At 38.9% G+C, this 21,056-nt stretch overlaps 1 protein-coding gene across 1 annotated transcript; it reads right to left on the bottom strand.

Annotated features, from left to right (window-relative positions):
- Positions 1-2,485: 2,485 nt before the first annotated feature.
- Positions 2,486-20,052, bottom strand: lmo4b (LIM domain only 4b). The gene is made up of 5 exons (XM_052130894.1): positions 19,684-20,052; positions 17,455-17,695; positions 10,972-11,068; positions 9,412-9,567; positions 2,486-3,337 (listed from the first exon to the last, which is right to left on the bottom strand). Exons 2-5 carry the CDS (start codon positions 17,688-17,690, stop codon positions 3,329-3,331), a joined length of 498 nt encoding a protein of 165 aa, XP_051986854.1. The 5' UTR covers positions 17,691-17,695; positions 19,684-20,052; the 3' UTR covers positions 2,486-3,328.
- Positions 20,053-21,056: the final 1,004 nt, after the last annotated feature.

Raw genomic sequence — 21,056 nt, 5'->3', positions numbered from 1 at the left:
CGTTTGAGCCCGTAGAGTCAGTCGAACTGAAAGCCCTCTCCTTGAAGATGGCCCTCCTGACTCACCTCTGTCAAGAGGGTGGGGGATCTGCAGGCTGCCTGGAGTTCGGTCCAGAGGACTCTCACATGGTCCTGAGACCGGGCTATGTGCCCAAGGTTCCCACGACCCCTTTTAGAGATCAGGTGTTAAGCCTGCAAGGCTTCCCTAGGCCTCTGGCTGGCAAATTCAGCAGAGGAATTCCTAGCCGGAATCAGAACATGTGCTAGCGTGCCCTGTATTGTGGTTTTGTCGATGCACCTGTGATGTATTATCCGCGTTACGGTCTCCCTATCGGTATACCTGTGACTCCCTTGGGAAGAACCCTCTCTGTCTCTGGTCGCTGTGTTTGTAGTGCTCCTCCGCTTCGGGTAGGACCTACCACTGCGCCTCTTCCATGTGTGGCTGGAGAGCCCACATGGCGTATTTGCCACATGTTAACATCCCCTTTGGACATGATGTGGTCTCCAAGGTGTCTTTTCCCCCTGAAGGAATTGGAAAGGAAAAGAACACCTTTCCCAGCGCGAAAAATAACGTTAGATGGCCCCATTTGAATCTAAATACTATGTGGAGAGAAAAAACATAGAGAGAAAAGGCCGTGGCTGGAGCAGCCTGCTCCCATACTAGTTACGCCCCCCCCCCCTCCCCCCCACCACCACCAGGGATGTGGGGAACTACATTAGGTCTTTTGGGGCATTGGGGGAGTCTACGTGCAGACTGGAGCATTTTCCACAATGCTGTACTACCTGCTGAAATGTCCTGGACCCTGTCTTGCCTCCTCGGCACAAAACCTGAATGAGTGGTTGCAAACCGCTCCTTTTATACCCGTATTTTCTCAAAGATCAGAGGTGTTTGGGGCTCCGAAGAGTGACCCCTAGTGTCACTACATCAACACAATGTCTCATTCCCTCCATCAGGGAATGGAGGTTACGACAGTAACCAAGATGTTAACATTATCAACACAAGGTAGTCTGTGTAGTTTAATAACAATGCAATTATAGACCATAGGATGTTATAAAATGCAATAAAAATTATGTTTATGATGAAAGATTGTCACCATGCTCCCTTTCCACCTGTGCACCAGTGGAAGTGTGGATTATAGGCAAGCATTCTGGAATGCAAATCAGGTCCACTTCATACCTATTAAGTCGAGCAACAGCTTCAAACGGTGATTTGTTCTGCAAATAGCCCATTCAGTCTGTGCCCAAAAAGGTGCAACACCTTTCTCATCCCCTACGTTAATTGAATCTTCAAAGGGAGATTTCACCCCCGGCCCCCTTCCCACCCTCAACAAGAACTGTGAGATGAATAGCATGTACGTATGAAAAGAGAAGAAAGTATACATGTTTATCCATGTTCAATTAGCCACCCCATCATCTGCATTCATAATTACTGCAAAAGAACATAGACAGACACAATTAGGGGATGGAGAGATGGTCTGTGATGGTACAGCATTCAGGGAGGTTAATAAAAAAAGCATAGTTTTGCTAATGAGCCCATCCTCGAGAGAAACTTGTGAGGTGAATTACAGTGATAATACGAATCTTTTGGTCTCAAGGAAAATTGAATGTAGAGGGTGTTTTCTTTTAGATACTGAACATTATTCATGTTGAGTGATTTCAGATGATAATTAGGACACCTGTGAAAGATTTAGGCCTAACCCAGAGTAAATACATGGTTTTAAAGTTTCACGCATACTTCATTAAGCATGAAAATCTAATTTTTCACATCAGGAATTTGGCTGATAGCCAAATGCTGAGTTTCGTTTTAAACATAATTTATATTTAGTGACTTTACAATAAGGTTATTAACGCAAGTATTTAATGCAATTAGGTAGCATTAACTAACAATGATTTTTCACAGCATTTATTAACCTTAGTTAATGTATCAAAATATTATTATTCATTGTACATGTTAGTTCTTATTGCATTAACTAATGCTAACATATACAATTTTAAATGTAAAAATATTTATGAAATATGTAGAAATTAACATTAACCTTGGTTAATGAATGCAGTAATACATTACAAAAAGGATTTGTTAACATTAATAAATGTTGTAAAAGTACTGTCTTTAACTAAACTTAATGTTCGGTTAACCATAATACATTTTATTCATTAAAAGTTGTATACATTAACAATAATTGATGCATTGTGAACTACCAATGAAGAATTGGATTTTTATAAAAGAACATTAACCACGATTAATAAATGCTGTAAAAAATATACTGTTCATTGTTAGTTCATTATGCATAAACTAATGTTAACAAATGGAATCTTATTTTAAAGTGTTACCACGAATGCAGTAAAATGTATCGTTAGTCCATTTTAACTATGTAGTAAACTAATGTTAATAACTACAAACATATTGTAAAGTGTCTTTAACACAGAAATTAAGTGGAAGCTTTAAATAGCATTTAAAAAAGGAAAGATTTTTTATCTTAATTTTTTTTATTAATTAAATACACCATATTGGAGCAAATGTCTCTGAAAATATCACAAATAGATTTCTCTCTATAAGCTATGAGCTTCATTTTTTGTTTGTTGCGTGATTTCAGGATCAAGGGAACAGGGTTTGCTGTGTAGTATGTACGGTAGCCACGATGGGACAAAAACATTTACATGCATACATACTGTACATGGTAGCTTTACAAATACACCAAGAGTGTTCATGATTCGATTTCCACAAAAAAGCCACGGATACTTCTTTGAACCCAGTTTTCTGGATTTTTATATCATCCAAAACACATTCCCTTTACAACATCTAAAATATAGAAAGAGAAGATACCATGTTGCGAAGAAAAGGAGAATAGACAAGGTAGGACAAAAATATAAAGAAAGAAAGTCAGTATCCCCCACTAATTTTCAAACAAGTGTTACGCAGATTTAAAAAAACGCTGCATTTCTCATTATTTTCACCCTTTCACTATCAGTCTCTTTTAACCCCAAAACATCCTCTGCCTGGTCCCTCTCAATCTCTTTTCTTTCTGTGTCAGTCTTTGAGTCACTCAGGATCAGAGATCTTGTCTGGGTCAGTTCATGGAGTCCTTAGTATTTCCCCTCTAGGGCTTCATGGTCATTTTCTGTCCATGATTTGGGAGAAAAGGGCTGTAAAAAGGGTGCTATTGCAGGGTTTGTCAAGGTGGAGCTCAAGCCTGAGATTGGCGCTCTGGTTTGGAAAAGCGGAGCTTTAGGGAAAGGAGTGGGTCGGGGTCCGATCCTACGGGTCTTCATTGGCAATGAGCGAGGGCTGAAATGAAGGCACACATCCTGCTTTGAGCAACACCTACGTCCTAACACACCTGAGAGACAGAGAGAGAGCAAGACCTGTTAGACACACTTAAACAGGGTTATCATTACTCAAAGGAAATTGAAACCCAAAAATTATAAATTACTAATTTGCTGTAAACATGGTTGTCTAAAGGACTGCTGTGATCTAAATAAAAGATGTTTGTACAAAAATTAGAGCTGTCAAAGTTCAACACATCTGATGAATTAAAGTTTGACGAGATCATTTTTCTTAATTGCAATTAACGCATTTATCATTAATAAAGCATAAACCAGCATATAGACTGGCCGGAAAAGGGCGGAATCTTTTGCAGTGAGTCTGCCTAGAGTCATTACACTGATGCATAAAACGCACACACAACAACCATGTCAGTAATCAAATGATGGGGAAAGGACCTATTATTTGTTGTACAAAACAAGCCAAGATGGGACTTGTGATAGATATCAAGTCCTTTGTATATTGCTATAAGGCACAATTTAATTAATACAAAAGCACGTATAATAAAGCATTACATTGTTACATATCGTTTTATTGTCTTTCCAAAGAAAGAAATTAGTGCATTTTGACAGGAAATCAAGTATACAGTATCTCACAAAAGTGAGTACACCCCTCACATTTTTGTAAATATTTGATTATACCTTTTCATGCGATAACACTGAAGAAATGACACTTTGCTACAATGTAAGTAGTGAGTGTACAGCTTGTATAACAGTGTAAATTTGCTGTCCCCTCAAAATAACTCAACACACAGACATTAATGTCTAAACCGCTGGCAATAAAAGTGAGTACACTCCTAAGTGAAAATGTCCAAATTGGGCCTAAAGTGTAAATATATTTTTGTAGCAACCATTATTTTCCAGCACTGCTTTAACCCTCTTGGGCATGAAGTTCACCAGAGCTTCACAGGTTGCCACTGGAGTCCTCTTCCACGACATCATGGAGCTGGTGGATGTTAGAGAACTTGTGCTCCTCCACCTTCCGTTTGAGGATGCCCCACAGATGCTCAATAGGGTTTAGGTCTTGAGACATGCTTGGCCAGTCCATCACCTTCACCCTCAGCTTCTTTAGCAAGGCAGTGCTCGTCTTAGAGGTGTGTTTGTGGTCGTTATCATGCTGGAATACTGCCCTATGGCCCAGTCTCCGAAGGGTGGATATCATGCTCTGCTTCAGTATGTCACAGTACATGTTGGCATTCATGGTTCCCTCAATGAACTGTAGCTTCCCAGTGGTGGCAGCACTCATGCAGCCCAAGACCATGACACTCCCACCACCATGCTTGACTGTAGGCAAGACAAACTTGTCTTTGTACTCCTCACCTGGTTGCCGCCACACACGCTTGACACCATCTGAACCAAATAAGTTTATCTTGGTCTCATCAGACCACAGGACATGGTTCCAGTAATCCATGTCCTTAGTCTGCTTGTCTTCAGCAAACTGCTTGCAGGCTTTCTTGTGCATCATCTTTAGAAGAGGCTTCCTTCTGGGACGACAGCCACGCAGACCAATTTGATGCAGTGTGCAGCGTATGGTCTGAGCACTGACAGACTGACCCCCTGCCCCTTCAACCTCTACAGCAATGCTGGCAGCACTCATACGTCTATTTCCCAAAGACAACCTCTGGATATGACGCTGAGCATGTGCACTCAACTTCTTTGGTCGAACATGGCAAGGCCTGTTCTGATTGGAACCTGTCCTGTTAAATTGCTGTATTGTCTTGGCCACCGTGCTGCAGCTCAGTGTCAGGGATTGGCAATCTTCTTATAGCCTAGGGCATCTTTATGTAGAGCAACAATTCTTTTTTTCAGATCCTTAGAGAGTTCTTTGCCATGAGGTGCCATGTTGAACTTCCAGTGACCAGTATGAGGGAGTGTGAGAGTGATGACACCAAATTTAACACACCTGCTCCCCATTCACACCTGAGACCTTGTAACACTAACACATGACACCGGGGAGGGAAAATGGCTAATTGGGCCCAATTTGGACATTTTCACTTAGTGGTGTACTCACTTTTGTTGCCAGTGGTTTAGACATTAATGGCTGTGTGTTGAGTTATTTTGACGGGACAGCAAATGTACACTGTTATACAACTAACAAAAACAAATACATTTGCTATCTTAGATTCCAGATAACCTTTGCACTTTTAAGTGTTTAATGCATCACTGATACCTTAACAAATGTATACAACATTACAATTAACTTGGTTCCCACCAGAGGTACATATTGCGAAAGAACATGCACGTTACGACAAAATCTAACTTTTCCAGAACTTTTATTAAATGAGAAAATGAATGATTTGCCTTGTTTGATGTATTTATCTGCCTTGTTTGAAACTTGTTTGATTTCCAACAGCATAACAGTGCCAACCACTTTTAAAGCAGTTTTGGTTCGGAAGTATTTTTCCCATTAAAATACTTCATAAAAAAGTTCTAAACCATGAACCAAACCAACAAGCTCAGAGGTGAATCACATAATTTAAAACTTTGATTTAAAGATATCAAGTATTTTGAAAATAAGACAAAAAAAAAAAAAAAAACACAAGATGGTGTACTTAACATCATTCATGAGAGAATGAGCTAATATCCCATGAAGCATTGCAAAAGAAATAATCAAATTATTAAATAAAAAAAAAATCACAAATATTTATGTACCATATTTTCTGGACAAAGTCATACCTGGTAAAAATCACATTGTTTAGAGGATAATAATAAAAACAGTACAAGAAATCGTGTGTAACAGTTTTTATTATTATGTTTCATAAAAAACATTTTGACAAATAAGTCACATCTGTTCATAACATATGTAACTCTATGCTGTATACAAATACACAGCTTTTAGTCTGAGAGTAAAACAATATGGCCATTCTATTCTATTAATTAATTAAAGTTAGTAAATTTATCTGTGGATATTCTGATATTTGCAACTCTTTTTGTATTATTTATTATTATCCAGATCGCTGACTGAATGTTTTTACAAGGAGCGTGATGAAACAATGTTGTGGGCATGTGAGGAGTTGCGTTTGACAGCAGTCTAGAGTTTGTTAGGACAATAATGGTATGATGGGACAGAATATTTAAACTGGTTGCATCAATTACTTCGCAAAAGCATAATACTCTTTAATTGGCTACATTCTGTATGACAGATATTTAAAACATTTGTAGTTTTCTGATGTGCCTGCATCAAGTGGCCAACATCAATTACGTATACATTTTTTAAATAAGTCACTGCAGACTATATGTCATAGAACCTTTCAGATGATTAAAAAAATCACTTATATTCTGGAAAATACGATAGTTTGAGAGTGTAGGGAAACCGACTGAATTGCATTATTCACTGTGCATAATGGAATTGGGCACTCACTTCAAAGTGTAGGAACTTTTTGTGGATCCAGAACCATGGGAAATGCTGTTCTTCACCAGAAATTACCATATTAAATATTATTTTTATTTAACAAAGTCTGGTCACTTCAACAGAACAGATCATCAATTACCAACCTCAGAGCACAGAGTAGGTCTGTCTTTGCAGGTTTATAAATTACTGGAAAAAATGAATGGGATTTTTACTTTTGGAACCAGACTGTTGCACTCTATAGACATGTATGAACAAACAGTTTTCAATTATATCAAATATCAGCATCTTGACAGCATGGCAGTCATAAGATTACAAGCCTTCCCCCATTTCCTTTGTCAAATAAAGACCGTTGGCCCCAATGAAGCCCCTGCTTTTTTATTGATCAGCCAGGCTTTTAAATCCATCTTCTGCCCTATTTTCTTCCGCTTTTTAAGCATACATTTTTGTCTAATTTCTTAACAATGATGTGCCATGGTCCCCAGGGTGCGAAGTTCTTGTGCAGCTGAGCAATGCTGCAGAACAGAGAAAATTATACCAAAATCCAAGCACTTGCATTCTGCTTTCATAGACAGTCATGCCAAAATGTTCCCCCTCACCATTCTCCTGGCAATTTGATTTTCCCATCCTACCTCAAGTTACTAAGGGGTTTCAGGCAACTGTAATAGTAATTGCAACCCCCCCAATCCCCACCCCACATTGGAGAGCTAATTAAAGAGACAGAGGCAGTGAAGGTTTGGATCCCCTGGGTTCAGGCTCAGCATGAGAAAGGTAATTTGTCTGTGCTGAACAAAGAGATTAGGGAGAAGCCGGGGAGCTACTTAATAAATGAGCATCAAATGTCCTCAGACGTGGACATGGACAGCACCAATTATGTCACCATGAAATTGCACATGATAAAAACAATAGCTGCCTGACGAGGCCTCGTATCTGTCTAGGGAAGCGTTCAGTCAGTCCCTCTCTCTCTCCTTCGATCATGCACTGGTTTGTTTTGGTTCCCAGCTAATTTCTATAGGGTTTGGACAGGCTGAAGAATTACAGCTAGCATTTGAGCAGTGGTGGAGAAACCATGCAGTCTCTTAAATTAGCCTGTATCTTTACTGCAGGGCTGAAAAGCTGAACTAAGTTTCCTAATAATGATTATAATCCACTCTCTATACTGGGCAAAAACATGATTGTGTAAGTATCTCCACGGACCTTCTCTTTTCCTGCTGGTGGAGAGGGGCATATGGGTGTATTTAAGAACTCTCTCTCTGCTATAATTAAAGCAGCGAGGCCAATATTCATATTGCATTTTAGCATTAATAATTCAACTGTTTTCACTACAATTGATGTCGGCACATAAATAAACAATGAGGCCTCATATTTACACAGCGGCAGCAGCGGAGCGAGAGCAAGGGAGAGAAAGGAGTAATGTAGGGATGGGGGCATTAACAGACATTTAAAATTATGCTTGATAATGCAAAGGCATTCAATTTGAAACACAACATGCTCTTGGAGCTAATTTGTGAAAGTGACGATCCCTTAAAAGGCCTCTCACAGAGTACTGAGCTAAATGGAGACTTTTCCCTGTGCTTTTCCTGGACTAACTACATCTTTACCTTTCCCTATCTTTTCTGCTGGAAGGTGAAATAAATGTTCACAATACTCAGCAACTGTCCGAGCTCTCTCGTGCACACATCCCCGCTGTCTCCATATCAATACTGATTATGTGTCACTGAGCCGTTACTTTTCAGGGCTGCCAAGTGATACAGTCGGCTGGTGGCCGACTTCAGAATGAAGTCTTATTGCAGACGGTCCCAAAGGCAAGAAGGGGAATTAGGTAAATAATTTGCCTGCATGGCATCTGGTTTTGTTTATTTAAAGCTTTCTGCGCAGCGTCGGAGGAGCAAATAGCCAGACAGAATTGTGGAACTGAAAACATCAAAGGAAAAGGGGACAGAATTATTGACGCCAGCGTAAAAATCGAGGATCTCTTTAGCAGCAACTAAAATGATTAAAGAGGGGAGTGTTTCTTTCCTTATTTTATAAGTCTTGTAAAAAAACAAATATTTAGTTTTTTTATTTAAGGAATGCCAAGTAATATTGATTGGGTAAATAAACCATTTACTATTACTTTTATTTTTACAAACAGAATTTTTTTTCCAGAAAATTCTTATTAGGCCAATAGGATTTCACATGTTATTCAGGTCTTGTGTAGTGTAAATAAATGACTTGGCATCATCAATAAGTAATTGGTAATGGATATTAATGTGGCAGGGTTAGGTAAGCGAAAATCTTTTTCAGCCTCCTTACCTGTCTTTTAACTTAACAAACACAAAGCTTGCATAAGCTGTGCTCTGATTTCAGCGCGTTAACATTATTTCTAATAAATTAGCTTTCAGCAAGGCTGAATTGCTCTTGTCCTCCAGACCTGACTATGGGCTGACTATAAGCTGCTCAGCTAAGCAGGTTAAATTGTTTTATAGATATAGAGACATATTACAACCTATCAGGTTTTTATGTGATATCAGTTACTATAAAAGTTCATGTTACTTAAAATTACCAGTTAAAATTGTGAAACCTAAAGCAATAACCCTAATAATAAAAAGTAAGGACCTCTAAAGAGAATTGAGTGTTGTGTTTGGCTACAGATAACTGAGAAAAACAAATATATATGGACCTAAGGGTATATCAGAGAAATGTAAGTGAAACTTCAGGAAAAAATACACAGAAACTTTGATAGTAGATAGATAGTCTCACTTTCTGGTCAGGCAGTAGAGAGTTAGTCTGCAGTGAACTCAAATGGCCATTGATGAGTGCTGTGGGTCTGTCGTGTTCGCAGAACAAGCTGCCGTTGATGTAGTGAAACCTGTCTCCAGGGACCAGCCGATTCCGGCAGGTAGAACATGTGAAACACTGCAGGTAAACATGAAAAGAACTCCATTACCCACAATCCTTAGTACATTAACTACTTCAGATCTCGGAGCAATTTCCAGAAAGCACACTGCAAAAACAATTATATTTAGTCAGTATTTTTTTGTCTTGTTTTCTAGTAAAATATCAAAACATCCTTACAAAAAGATACATTCACTTGAGAAGCAAAAAGATATTAAGTGTAACGGTTATGTTTAAAAAAAAAAAAAAATGCAAACTGCTTTTCCATGAGCACTTGAACAAACAATCATATAATATATATATATACACACACACACATACATACAAGCAATATCACAGAAGCAAGAATGCAATATGGCCCTATATCAGCACTGCTGTGATTTGGCCACAGCAGTGCTGATTTAGGGCCATATCGCATGATTGCGAGTTGTTGTTCATTTAAATCCATTTAAAGCTATTTTCTAACTTTAGTAGTAGTAATACAAGCGATTAGGAAGAGCTGTTGAATGTAAACGGCTGACGTGGATTCACTTCACATCGCCTAACTGGCTCATATTACACACAAAAATAAATCTTTTGCCACCACCTGCTGGCTAACATATGTAACGTTAAAAAAGACAAATAGATGGCTCTTAACACATATGCACTGCTCTTACACTTTAGTTTAGAACAGCATGAACACAAGCGGAGTGATACACACACAGTTAAGCGTCAGAGTGCTGATGGAACATCTCTTGTCCAATCAGATTTGAGGACTGGAACTAACTGTTGTGTGTGTGTGTATATATATATATATATATATATATATATACACACACACATATAATAATATATATATATATATATATATATATTATTCTTGGATAGTATTTTTCTATTGCAATTGAAACCATGTAATGCAGCAATTTTCAGTACTACTGTCTCCTTAATATGAATCGTTTATGTTGTATTATTAAATTGCTTATTTAACAAATAGATTTATTTTCTTGTTTTAAGAAAAAAACCTTACAAAATGTAGCTTGATTTCTCTGAAAACAAGATGCAATACATTATTAATATCATTTTGCTTCAAGTAAATGCATATGTTTAGATATTTTTACTAGAAAACAACAATATACTAAGAAAATTTGTATAAAGGTTAAATATTGATCTACTTAATTATATAATTTCTCATTATAATAATAATAATAGGAAATGTTCCTTTCTTATTTCTTCTGTACATGTGCATTAAATGTAAATATATTTATTTTGATTTGCTATAAATCATCAAAACATATCATTCACACACACACACGAAAAACACATTTTATAGAACATTCAAAACCACCAAACAATCATTGAAAAGTACACTCTATGATGTGTGAAATGACTCGAAGAAGCATATAATTTAAGTGCAGCAGAAGTACGCTAAAGATTAAAGCTTACCTTGAGATGGTACACGTTGCCTTGCGCCCTCATAACCAGTTCACTTGCTGGGATAGACTGACCACACGCACTGCATGCCCCACTGTTCCCAAATAACCTGAGGAGAAACAGAGACGTGTTAGCATTGTCAAAACAAGAGACAAATGTTCACATTCATGTCAAAGAGCAAGCAATGAATTCTTCAACAAAACAACAAAGCCTGAAGCGGAACAGTAAATGTTATCATGTTAGCAATAGCATAGAGAAAAATTTATGACAGAAATGTGGACAAAAACCAGATTAGCCAGAACTACGTGCCAGAAAGTTTCTTCATAACATCATAACAGTTAGCAATGAAAAAAATGCATTTCTATTCAAACATAGGCTAAATGGTACCAGCAAAAAAAAGAAAATGGGTACCGGTAGTCTATTTACATCAGAGAAGACAAACATTAGTTAAACATTCTGTACCAATATCTAAAGGTCTTATTCATAACATTGATGTGTTCTTTATTTTAATATTTATATATATTGAATATAATTAATAGTTCTGTGTACATCAGAAGTTTTTTAAACTGCTTGGCTTTTTGTTTATAATGTAACAATGAACTCCTTTGAAATCCAAAGACATGTTAAATCATTTCCGGTGCCTCTCCTCTCTCTTTCAGACACACACAAAATAAATTCCATCTTCAATATTCTGATGTAGGAAAAATAAAATCATAGTAATATCAGGAAACCAAATGAAAAAAATCATGCATTCTGTCCTTCAAAAGCTGCTGCCACTGGGAATAAGTATTACATTTGGTGCTCATTTTTTGCAACCTAATAATAACATAGAACATAAGCAATCATGGCCTAAGAATATTTGATTGTACATCTAGGCAGAGACATAGCGCTTTTGCCATTAGGACTCAAGCGAGTGCTCAGTCACCGCCGCATTTCCATTAGAAACCCTCGGCTACCCGGGTTGATATATAATGTGCATGGGTTAACCTTTTCAATCATGGTGTCAACACTTTAGATTTGCTTCTGCTCATCTCTTTCATCTCTCTCTCTCTCTCTCTCTCTCTCTCATCTCTCTCTCTCTCTCTCGATAATGAAATGCTTGCTCCTGCTTCCGTTCTATCTGCCTTCTGAGTCCACAATTTAGATTACTTCATCTTGCCGAGCAACAAACTGAATGAAATTTCGATTTGAGCAGAAAGTAATTTACTGGGATCTGGACCCATTTGTCATCATATCTCACTGGCTGTTTGCTCTATCACTGCACTTTTCCTATGCAATCAAATAAGACCACAGCATCTGACAAGAGAGAGAGAGAGAAGCAAAATATGAGAGACAGACTGTTAGAAGGATAGAGGGAAGGAAATGGGGAAGGAGAGTGAAGAAGTGCCACAGAATGGATGAAGTAAATGTTGGTGTCACGGCGAGCGTGTTCCACATGTGCACGGTTATATATTAACTATAATAAGAGACTTCAATGATTATTTTGTTCCTCTAAACAAAATACTTTCTATGTAAACATTCTGTTGCTAACAGTGATATAACATTCCCCTTACCGCTTAGTAGTATGTATATCTGTGTTATGTTCCAAGCCTGATCTTAAGAAAATTGAGTGGGGGCCTGGGTAGCTTAGCGAGTAAAGACGCTGACTACCACACCTGGAGTCGCAAGTTCGAATCTAGGGTGTGCTGAGTGAATCCAGCCAGGTCTCCGAAGCAACCAAATTGGCCAGGTTGCTAAGGAGGGTAGAGTCACATCGGGTAACCTCCTTGTGGTCACTATAATGTGGTTCTTGCTCTCAGTGGGGCGGATGGTGAGTTGTGCGTGGATGCCACGAAGAATAGCATAAAGCCTCCACACGCGCTATGTCTCCACATTAACACGTTCAACAAGCCACGTGATAAGATGCATGGATTGACTGTCTCAGACATGGAGACAACTGAGACTGAAGTCACTACACCACCACGAGGACCTAGAGTTAATAAATATGAATTTATTTTTCCAAGGTAAATGCTCAGTTGATTTTTAAATAAAATAAAACGTATCTATCTACCCTAAACTTTAAAGATCCCATATTATGCTAATATACAGGTTCATAATTTTATTTTGGGTTCTACTAGAATAGGTTTACATGCTTTAATGTTCAAAAAACACATTATTTTTCTCATACTGTACATTGTTGCAGCACCTCTTTTCACCCTCTCTGTTTTAGCTCCTGTCTCTTTAAAGCCCCCTTTTCTGAAAAGCCCAGTCTGCTTTGATTGGTCAGCTGGCCCAGTCCGTTGTGATTGGTCAACCGCTTAGAGCGTGTGTCAGAAATGTAACGGCCCTTACCATAACCGAGTTTCAGCTTAAAGTAACCCTTAGGCAGGCATTATGCAAATGTATTACATAGTGACATAGCTAAGTCACGGAAGTAATGGCTGGGCTGCAAAACAGGTGTTTCAGGCAGTGTTTTCTGTGGGAGAGAATAACTCCTTTTGTGTGCTTTGTAACTTTGCAGACCTTTTACATGCACAAACCGCTATATTTTTATTATAGCACCTCTAGTGTTTATTTCACCAGGAAACTGCTGCGATACATACAAAGAGCTATTTAAAAAAGTAATTTTGTAAAAATATAAGTATAGTAAATTTATTCTATGAGACCCAGTTTTATTTTCCAATCATTAAAACAGCTGTCCTCTTCAACTTCAACATGTGTTCACAAACAACGTTTATTGAGATCACTACACAACGCACGAGTGAAGCTTTGAGTTTCTCTTCAGTGCCGACTTGAGGGTGGGGGGAGGGTGAAAACAAATTTGGCTGTGGCATCGATTGGAGCAACTCAATCAAAACTCAATTTCAAACGTAATTAGCTGTAGGCTTGTGACAATGGCGCGGTTTCAATGGCATCGATGGGCCAGTCATGCTAGTCAAATGTCAAGGGGAGGTCTTTAAATGTTGCAGTTTGATTCACCTGTGAAATTACATCTTCCACCAGCCTTGAGAAAGTAATCTGACTCGCCCTGATGTGCACTTGAAAAATCCTCATCTCATCTGCTTAATTTGACAACTCCTGAGCACTTCCACCTAAACTTGCAAGTACACGATATTTGGGACCCAAGCTCAGAGCGCACTCCCCTCTTAATTGTACTGGAGTCTTTTAGAGAAACCGAGAAGACATAGCAAGAATCTCCAGGCAACCTTTTTATTTTCTCAGTGTGCTCTATATGTAGCGTAGCAGGTTAATTATTTGGGCAGGGGATGGCTGCTGATAACATTTGATTTAAAGGCCTGAAGGCTTTAGGTGCTCAATTAAGTTGCTATCAGTCTGCTCCTCACCTCTAATTGTCTCGCTCGCCATTGAACTTGTGTGCTGACGAGGGGAGCAGAGAGAAGCGATATCAAGGGTCACTATAAATAAGGCCAAGGTACTCTTTAATTGCAATGACACCACCCGTTTTTGCTTCCTTATCCTCAAACCAGCCTCTACTTTGTTGTTTTCTTATTCTTCCCAGCTTTTCAGACCCTTGATCAATTAGAGGATTTTGTCGATGAAACATCGTGGAATACTGATTTATTGACAGACTGCAATCTCTGTATGCCTTTCATTATAAAACCAAGAAAAAAAATCTGTCTGCACTCCATAGGCAATGTCTAGAGGATTTAATTTGGACAATTTAATTTTGGTAAAATACAACCTAGCAAGGCTGTTTAGGGCCATCTGGCAGAAGCTCAGCCTCTTAAGCGGAACCTTTTGAGCAGAGTGATGTAAGTTGGTACAACAATGATTTCTGCAACACAGTCCATTATAAAAATGCCTCTCTACATTAACAGCCAAAGCACCTTACATGCACAGGGACATATTGATACTTAAGCAGGGCTTTGCATAATGGTGATGTTACATTACAGAGAGAGAGTACGTGGGTGGGGTGGAGGGCTAGGGGGAGATTTCAAGGCAAGAGAGCAGGAGGGTGGGGAGGGGGGTGAAGGCAGCCAAATGACACTCGGTTAATTCAGAGTAACAGATCTAGTCCCAAGTGGATTGAAGGCCTTGAATTAATTCTGTTATGACAAATCAAGATAAACGTTTCCCCTAAATTGCATGCGATTTAATTAATTTTGGAGATCCAAGTATTTCCTGGCCTAATTGTTCACATGCTCCCGCTGTCATAGTGCTTGAGCCGGCAGACTTCAAAGTGATATTAAATAACCAACTATTAGATTTATCTAGCACGTTCTATTGGAAAAGTGCCATTTAATTACCTGGCTCTATTCAATTAAAAGGACAGTGCACACCCTATACCCCCCCTCGCCCCAAACCTAACAGTCACATGATTGTTCACCCCCTATATTAACTCTCTCTCTCAATCTCTCGGTGTTCTCTCTGGCCTACACAAATAATATGAGTGCTGGCTTATGGACAAAATGACTTCAAATACTCTAGAGTCCCTCCTGCTTCTCTGGGGCAAAAACTAGTGAAATCTACGATGCTGGTGGCGGCACAACTCGCAGCAGTTGCCCTTGCACACATTGCTTGTGGCCTCTCACTCAATGACATCAAAAGTCTATCGGCCCATGTGATTTCCCCCTTCTGCCATTAGGGAAAATGAGAGGCATTTTTACTTTGGCATCCCAATCAATCACTTAGCATTTTTGCATCAGTAGTATTAATATAATTCTGGATATGTAACTTCATTATTTACACAGCAAGGGCAATTTAATAATCCATTACAAAAATAAGGAAGGCCTCTTTAAAATCCCCTAAGGGGGCTGGCCTTCACAATAATCCCCTATTCTCTCTCTCTCTCTCTCTCTCTCTCAAAAGCCAATTTGGTTAATTAAATGTTTTGTTTGCAATGTGGCTCTCATTCATTTCGGACACGTCATTGGAAGCGGATAGGAGCCAGGCACTAGATCTCATTAGATAAAACCCATCAGGACTAAAGGAAAATGGATGGGGACTCTAATTAAAGCTTTTAATTGTGTGGACTCACTGTCAGATGTTATTTTTCCCCTGCTCTCATCGCTCTCTCCCTCTCTCCTATCTCTCCTTACATCACAGGCTTGCACGAGCTGAGTTTTTGCTTCATTCTCCCGCCTGATGCACTCTCATTACAAGGAGAAAGGTGTAGCTACTTTTCCCTCCCCGCTCATTTTAATTAGACTTGCAGACCCATTTCTAGCGACAAGTCTTGTGGACTTGATCCTTTCAGATCAGGTGGAGTGGAAAGAGTGAAGGCACTCTTCACATTTGGACCAGTCGTCTCAGGTTTGCTCTGGTTGACACCTGTTGTTCCAGCCTGCCGGCAGTAGTGTCAGCAAGAGGCTTCGCTGAATTATCCAGGGTGCAGCGCATGCCAAGTTCAAAACACACTAATGACTGCACTTCTGCCAAAAGAACTCCTTTCCAATGGGAAGATTGGAATACATCATGGTGATAAGTCTTAGAGACATCGCTTTCATGACAATATTTCATTTTAGAAGTGAATTTTTAAATTGGCCTGCCTATTTTAATATGAAAACATATTGCTGTTTCTTTATCAAAGCAGCATGACGTTATGTCGCTCGCACTATGTTGTTCACAGTTCTCCTCGCTCCACTGTATTAATCACCCTGCAAGAAGTTCTGCAGAGGGTTCTTAGGGCTCTCTGTGTGCCCTGACAGAGGTCAAAGTGTTGAATGATCTGCCTGTCAAATCAGGCCATCCACATCAGCTGAGTGAGCCTGCTTCCACCCAGCCGCTGCTTTGGGTGTCAGACAGACTTACATAAATATTTAAAAAGGCTCTTTTTGCTAATTAACGGTCTCTTTGTGATAAACAAACATTCCGGACAGGATGTGAAAAGACTTTTAAATTCCTGCAGAGTCGAAGGTCATCTCTGCCTTACAAATAGAGTTTAGTATCTTGCACCGTGGCTCCTTTTGCCTAACGATGAAATATAGTGCGAGCCACATACTTGCAGATGTTCTAGAGAAAGAATCTCCTTCTTCTGCTCTGTCAACATGTCAGTGACTTGACCTCTTTTTTTAAGAGTGTCCCATTGAGGGTTTGACACATGTTCTCGATGGAAATTCACTCCACTCTGTGAGAAGCCTGATGGCTTGTAACTTTTTCCTTAATATATTTTCTTCTTGACATCCATCACTTCATCTCATAATTTCATGCCTAATGTCATTTCATGTGGTCGTTTGACTGTCATAATGTCCAGATGTATGAACTATCTGAAGTTTTTTTTCAAAGATCTCTAAAAAGCAGATGGTGTAAGAATCCTGACTAAATTGCGCTGGCCTCAAAAAATCTGTACACATTATCAAAGACCTAATTTTAAAATAAATTTCATGAGTGCAGAAATCTGAACAAAACATTCCAAAAAGTCTATCTGAACACACAAACATGACTATAAATAGACCACAGTACAGACACCTCCTTCAAACACCTAAATATGGTTGTGATTCTGACATGAAGAGATCAAAATAAATGTAAACACACAGAAGGATGGCAGCGACTGACCTGATGTAGTCATTTCTGCAGAGGATCATGCCACTCTTAGTGTAGCAGGATGTGCCTATCTCTCCGAGCTGGGCCTGGCAGCAAGAACATTTCAGACAGCGGCTGTGCCAGTAGCTGTCCATGGCATACAGGAGAAAACGATCAGCAATCTTTCCCCCACAGCCCGCACAGCGCTTCCACGAAAGAGACCCCGCTCCAACAGGTGGGGGCTGGGCACTTCCTCCAGGGTTCACCATTGTGTCTGCAGAAATAGAAAGAGATAGAAAGAGACAGAAAGGAGACATGGTTAGAGATGTCTTGCCTGTTAACTAAGAGTTAAGAAGTGGAGGAGCATTAAAAATGCTGTATCTTTTTTGTTATTAGTTGTGGTGTTTTGGGCAGTTTTTAAATTTGCAAAAACAAAATAAAAAATACAGATAGACATCAGCACAACTTACTTAACAAGATTTAAAATATTACAACGTTACCAGATATATGATATATTATAACTTAAGTTTTGGCATCCGACAAAAGTTTTGGGAGTTCCAAGTCTCCAACCCGAATAGTGACTTAAAACGGATGTTTGTGAAGGACTGCTTCCTGACAGTTTTTTTGCAATAATTAAAATGAGTACCATAATGTTCATGCCTGCAAGCAAGTCTGAGAATTGTTTTAAGTGGCAAGCCACTCTTGATCTTTATCTGAATGCTGAAGTTAGCTCCTTTGGTCCCTTTGTGATAAATGTTTCTCCGCTGATAACATCCGAACCACAGGAACAATTAAAGAGGTACTGGCTTTTGTTGGGTTTCTACCTGCTTTTAAATAGCTCATTTACTGTACCTGAACCTTCGTATACTGCATGTTGGTTAACACGGGGAAGAGAAACCAAAGTGTAACCATGGTCAGAACTAGAGCAGTTAATTGGTGAACCCTTAAAGTTGAGACCCATTCAGAGGTCTACATATTCCATTTGCTTTCACTAAGGTTATCAGATGACGGATTTCCAGCCAACATCGTGAAGAATATTCAGCAGTGCTCGCTTTGGGAACTGGTCACTGCCCCGTGAAATTACCCCTGCTATGTCGGATCATTCGGTATATGCAAATAATCTGTTAATACCAGGCTACAGAAATGTATTTTAATACCACAGTGTGCCTCTGACAGAAAACACATTACTGTAACCACAAACCCTCATTCATGATTGCAATTCTGTACTTTGCTCTGTTGATCCATCAGTACTCCATGCTTGCACTTCTGCTCCATCCTTCCACTAATACATCTTCCATTTTAATCTTTCCCAGGTTTCATAAAGAGGACTGCTGGACCAAACTAGGGGAGATTACATTTTAAGATATATTCGTGGAAGGCCGTAAGCCAAATCTTTGTTGAAAGGTAATTAGAGGAGAAGAGAGAGAGGGGGTAGAAAACATTGCACAGAGAGAGAGAGGCATTCAGTAACCCCATTAGTGGAGGCTCTTAGGGACAAGCAATACCTTAGTGCTGATTAAATCTAAAGGGAGATGAATCAGAGACCGACAGTGACTCTCCTAGATAAATAAAATCGGACCATCGTCAAGTTTCATTCCCAGTAAAAGGAAAGAGGGATCTGAGAAAGGGGAGGGGTGGCTTTTAAGTGAAATGGGCAAACTCAAGTAATTACACGGACAGGCAATTTAAGAGAGGGGATGTGCAGAAATATAAAACAGATCAGCAGCCCATGGGCAGTAATACAGATCACAGTCCTCGTGGAGCCTAAATGCAGCTGCTGCTACAACCCCACTGGACAAAGCAAATAATCTAGCTAAAGATACAAAATTACATTACAGCGACCATGATCCCTCAGTTATGAATGCACTTACATTTACTTTGGTTTCTTTCTAATCTGTATCCTATGCATGGACTTCTGCTCCATTGTTTCACTAACATGTTGTTATAAAATAATAAAACAAATTAGGCTATTAGGGTGAAGTCTTCACCCTTGATTACATATCTCAAAGTGAGGTCTAAGCACTCAAAAACCCCTGTCTACTACACTAGGACATTAACACCAAAAATATACATATATAATAGGCCTACTGTAAAAACATTTTAAATAAATAATTCCACACCACTGTAACGTTTCTGTTTTCTTAATATTCTGCAACGTTATTTGTCATTTGTGGCGCTCCGTAACAAATGTATACACCCTTCATTACATCATCAAATAATATAAAAGTTTAAATAAATATAATTATGCAAAGATCCACTCACCTCTTTTGTCTATCTTAAATGTAATTGTTGAATGGTTGGTGAGAAATGTATAGCAGTCTGTTTTCTCTATAGACAATACAAAATAACGCGCAGTCCAAAAAAATTACTGACGGAGCGCGTGCATGAACACTTCTCACTGTTCTGTACTGTATATACTGCTAAGGCTGAGTCAAGCAAATGGAGTTTTCAGATTATATTTCCACTGTTGCCGTCCCCGTTTTAGTTGTTCTAGCTATCGCTGGTAAGATTAGTAGACAGTCTTGTAGAAAGAGAATTCGGGAATGTCTTCTGTAATTTCCATAGAACGAGTATGTGAAAAAGCGAGCGTCTCTGCTTGCGACCCTCCTCTCGCGCACGTTAACGTCTTGTCGCTTGTACTTCACATGTGTCAGAGGCAGAAAAAAGCCCCGAGTAAACCTCCTCTCAGAGCTGACGTCAATCACGCTGCAGCCAATCACAACGTACTCCATTCAGGCGGAATAACACATTCAGCCAATCAGAAGAAAGCGAGGTTGAATTAGACACGCACTGGTCAAAATATGAGAGATTGCAGTTGAGTGGGTTCTGTGTTTTGAGGTTGATTGTTATCAAATAGGGCAATGGCACGACCTGTTTATGTAAAAACTCACCAAACCGTATGCGAAACTTCTGAAAATATTTCCAATATGTTGGCATGTCAGGGTTATTTTACTATGGTGAAAGGTTTTGCTACCTAAATGTCTGTGTTTTCCTATGCAAAAGAAACATTTCTAATTATCTGTATTGAAATGTTAGGGGTTGACTATACAATACAGAAGTACTCATTTGGCTTCGTGGACGAGGTGAAAATTCCGTCTAACAACGGTTAACTGTTGTTACTCTCTAAATTATGTTCCTTGTTAAATTGGCGCCATCAACTGGTGCAAAGAAGAACCACAACAATAAATCAATTATTTTGGTAAAACGAATAGATTTTTATACTTTGCTGAGACTACTTTGTCATACATAAACTGTTATAGCTACAGGAGGATGTGGAATATTTGCATTAAAATTGCAATTTTTCTTTGATGCTCTGCGCCGCGATTTTATACTGACATGGAGACCATTTCAAGCATTTGAAGCATACAACGTGAATCAATCCTGAAAAGCTACAATAATTTCAATAATTTAGCAATGAATTGATAATTCACTTAACATCTTAATTTTCAAAAAATAAGAATAAAATATGAGGTTTTCTATTTTGGATGTTTTATCTTAATAAACCACCTCCACAGACTTAGTGAAAATATTTTCAAGAACTTTCAAGACTCTATAAGCAAGACATTTGACAGAAATACATACTTATCTTCAGAGATGATTTGTTTGCCAATTTATTTTGTGTTTGGGTGTTTATT

The sequence above is a fragment of the Xyrauchen texanus genome, chromosome 7, assembly GCF_025860055.1.
Source record: "Xyrauchen texanus isolate HMW12.3.18 chromosome 7, RBS_HiC_50CHRs, whole genome shotgun sequence".
NCBI classification, from domain to species: Eukaryota; Metazoa; Chordata; class Actinopteri; order Cypriniformes; family Catostomidae; genus Xyrauchen; species Xyrauchen texanus.
Note: the sequence above shows the minus strand (reverse complement) of the source record. Positions and strands in the feature narration are given on the sequence as shown.

What these genes read in the sequence shown, in the direction of transcription:
- lmo4b (XM_052130894.1), bottom strand. Translation starts at nt 17,690, where the DNA reads ATGGTGAACCCTGGAGGAAGTGCCCAGCCCCCACCTGTTGGAGCGGGG. An exon ending in TGCAGAAATGACTACATCAG is followed by an intron (nt 11,069 to 17,454) that starts GTCAGTCGCTGC and finishes GTTTCTCCTCAG; the next exon opens with GTTATTTGGGAACAGTGGGG. An exon ending in GCAACGTGTACCATCTCAAG is followed by an intron (nt 9,568 to 10,971) that starts GTAAGCTTTAAT and finishes GTTTACCTGCAG; the next exon opens with TGTTTCACATGTTCTACCTG.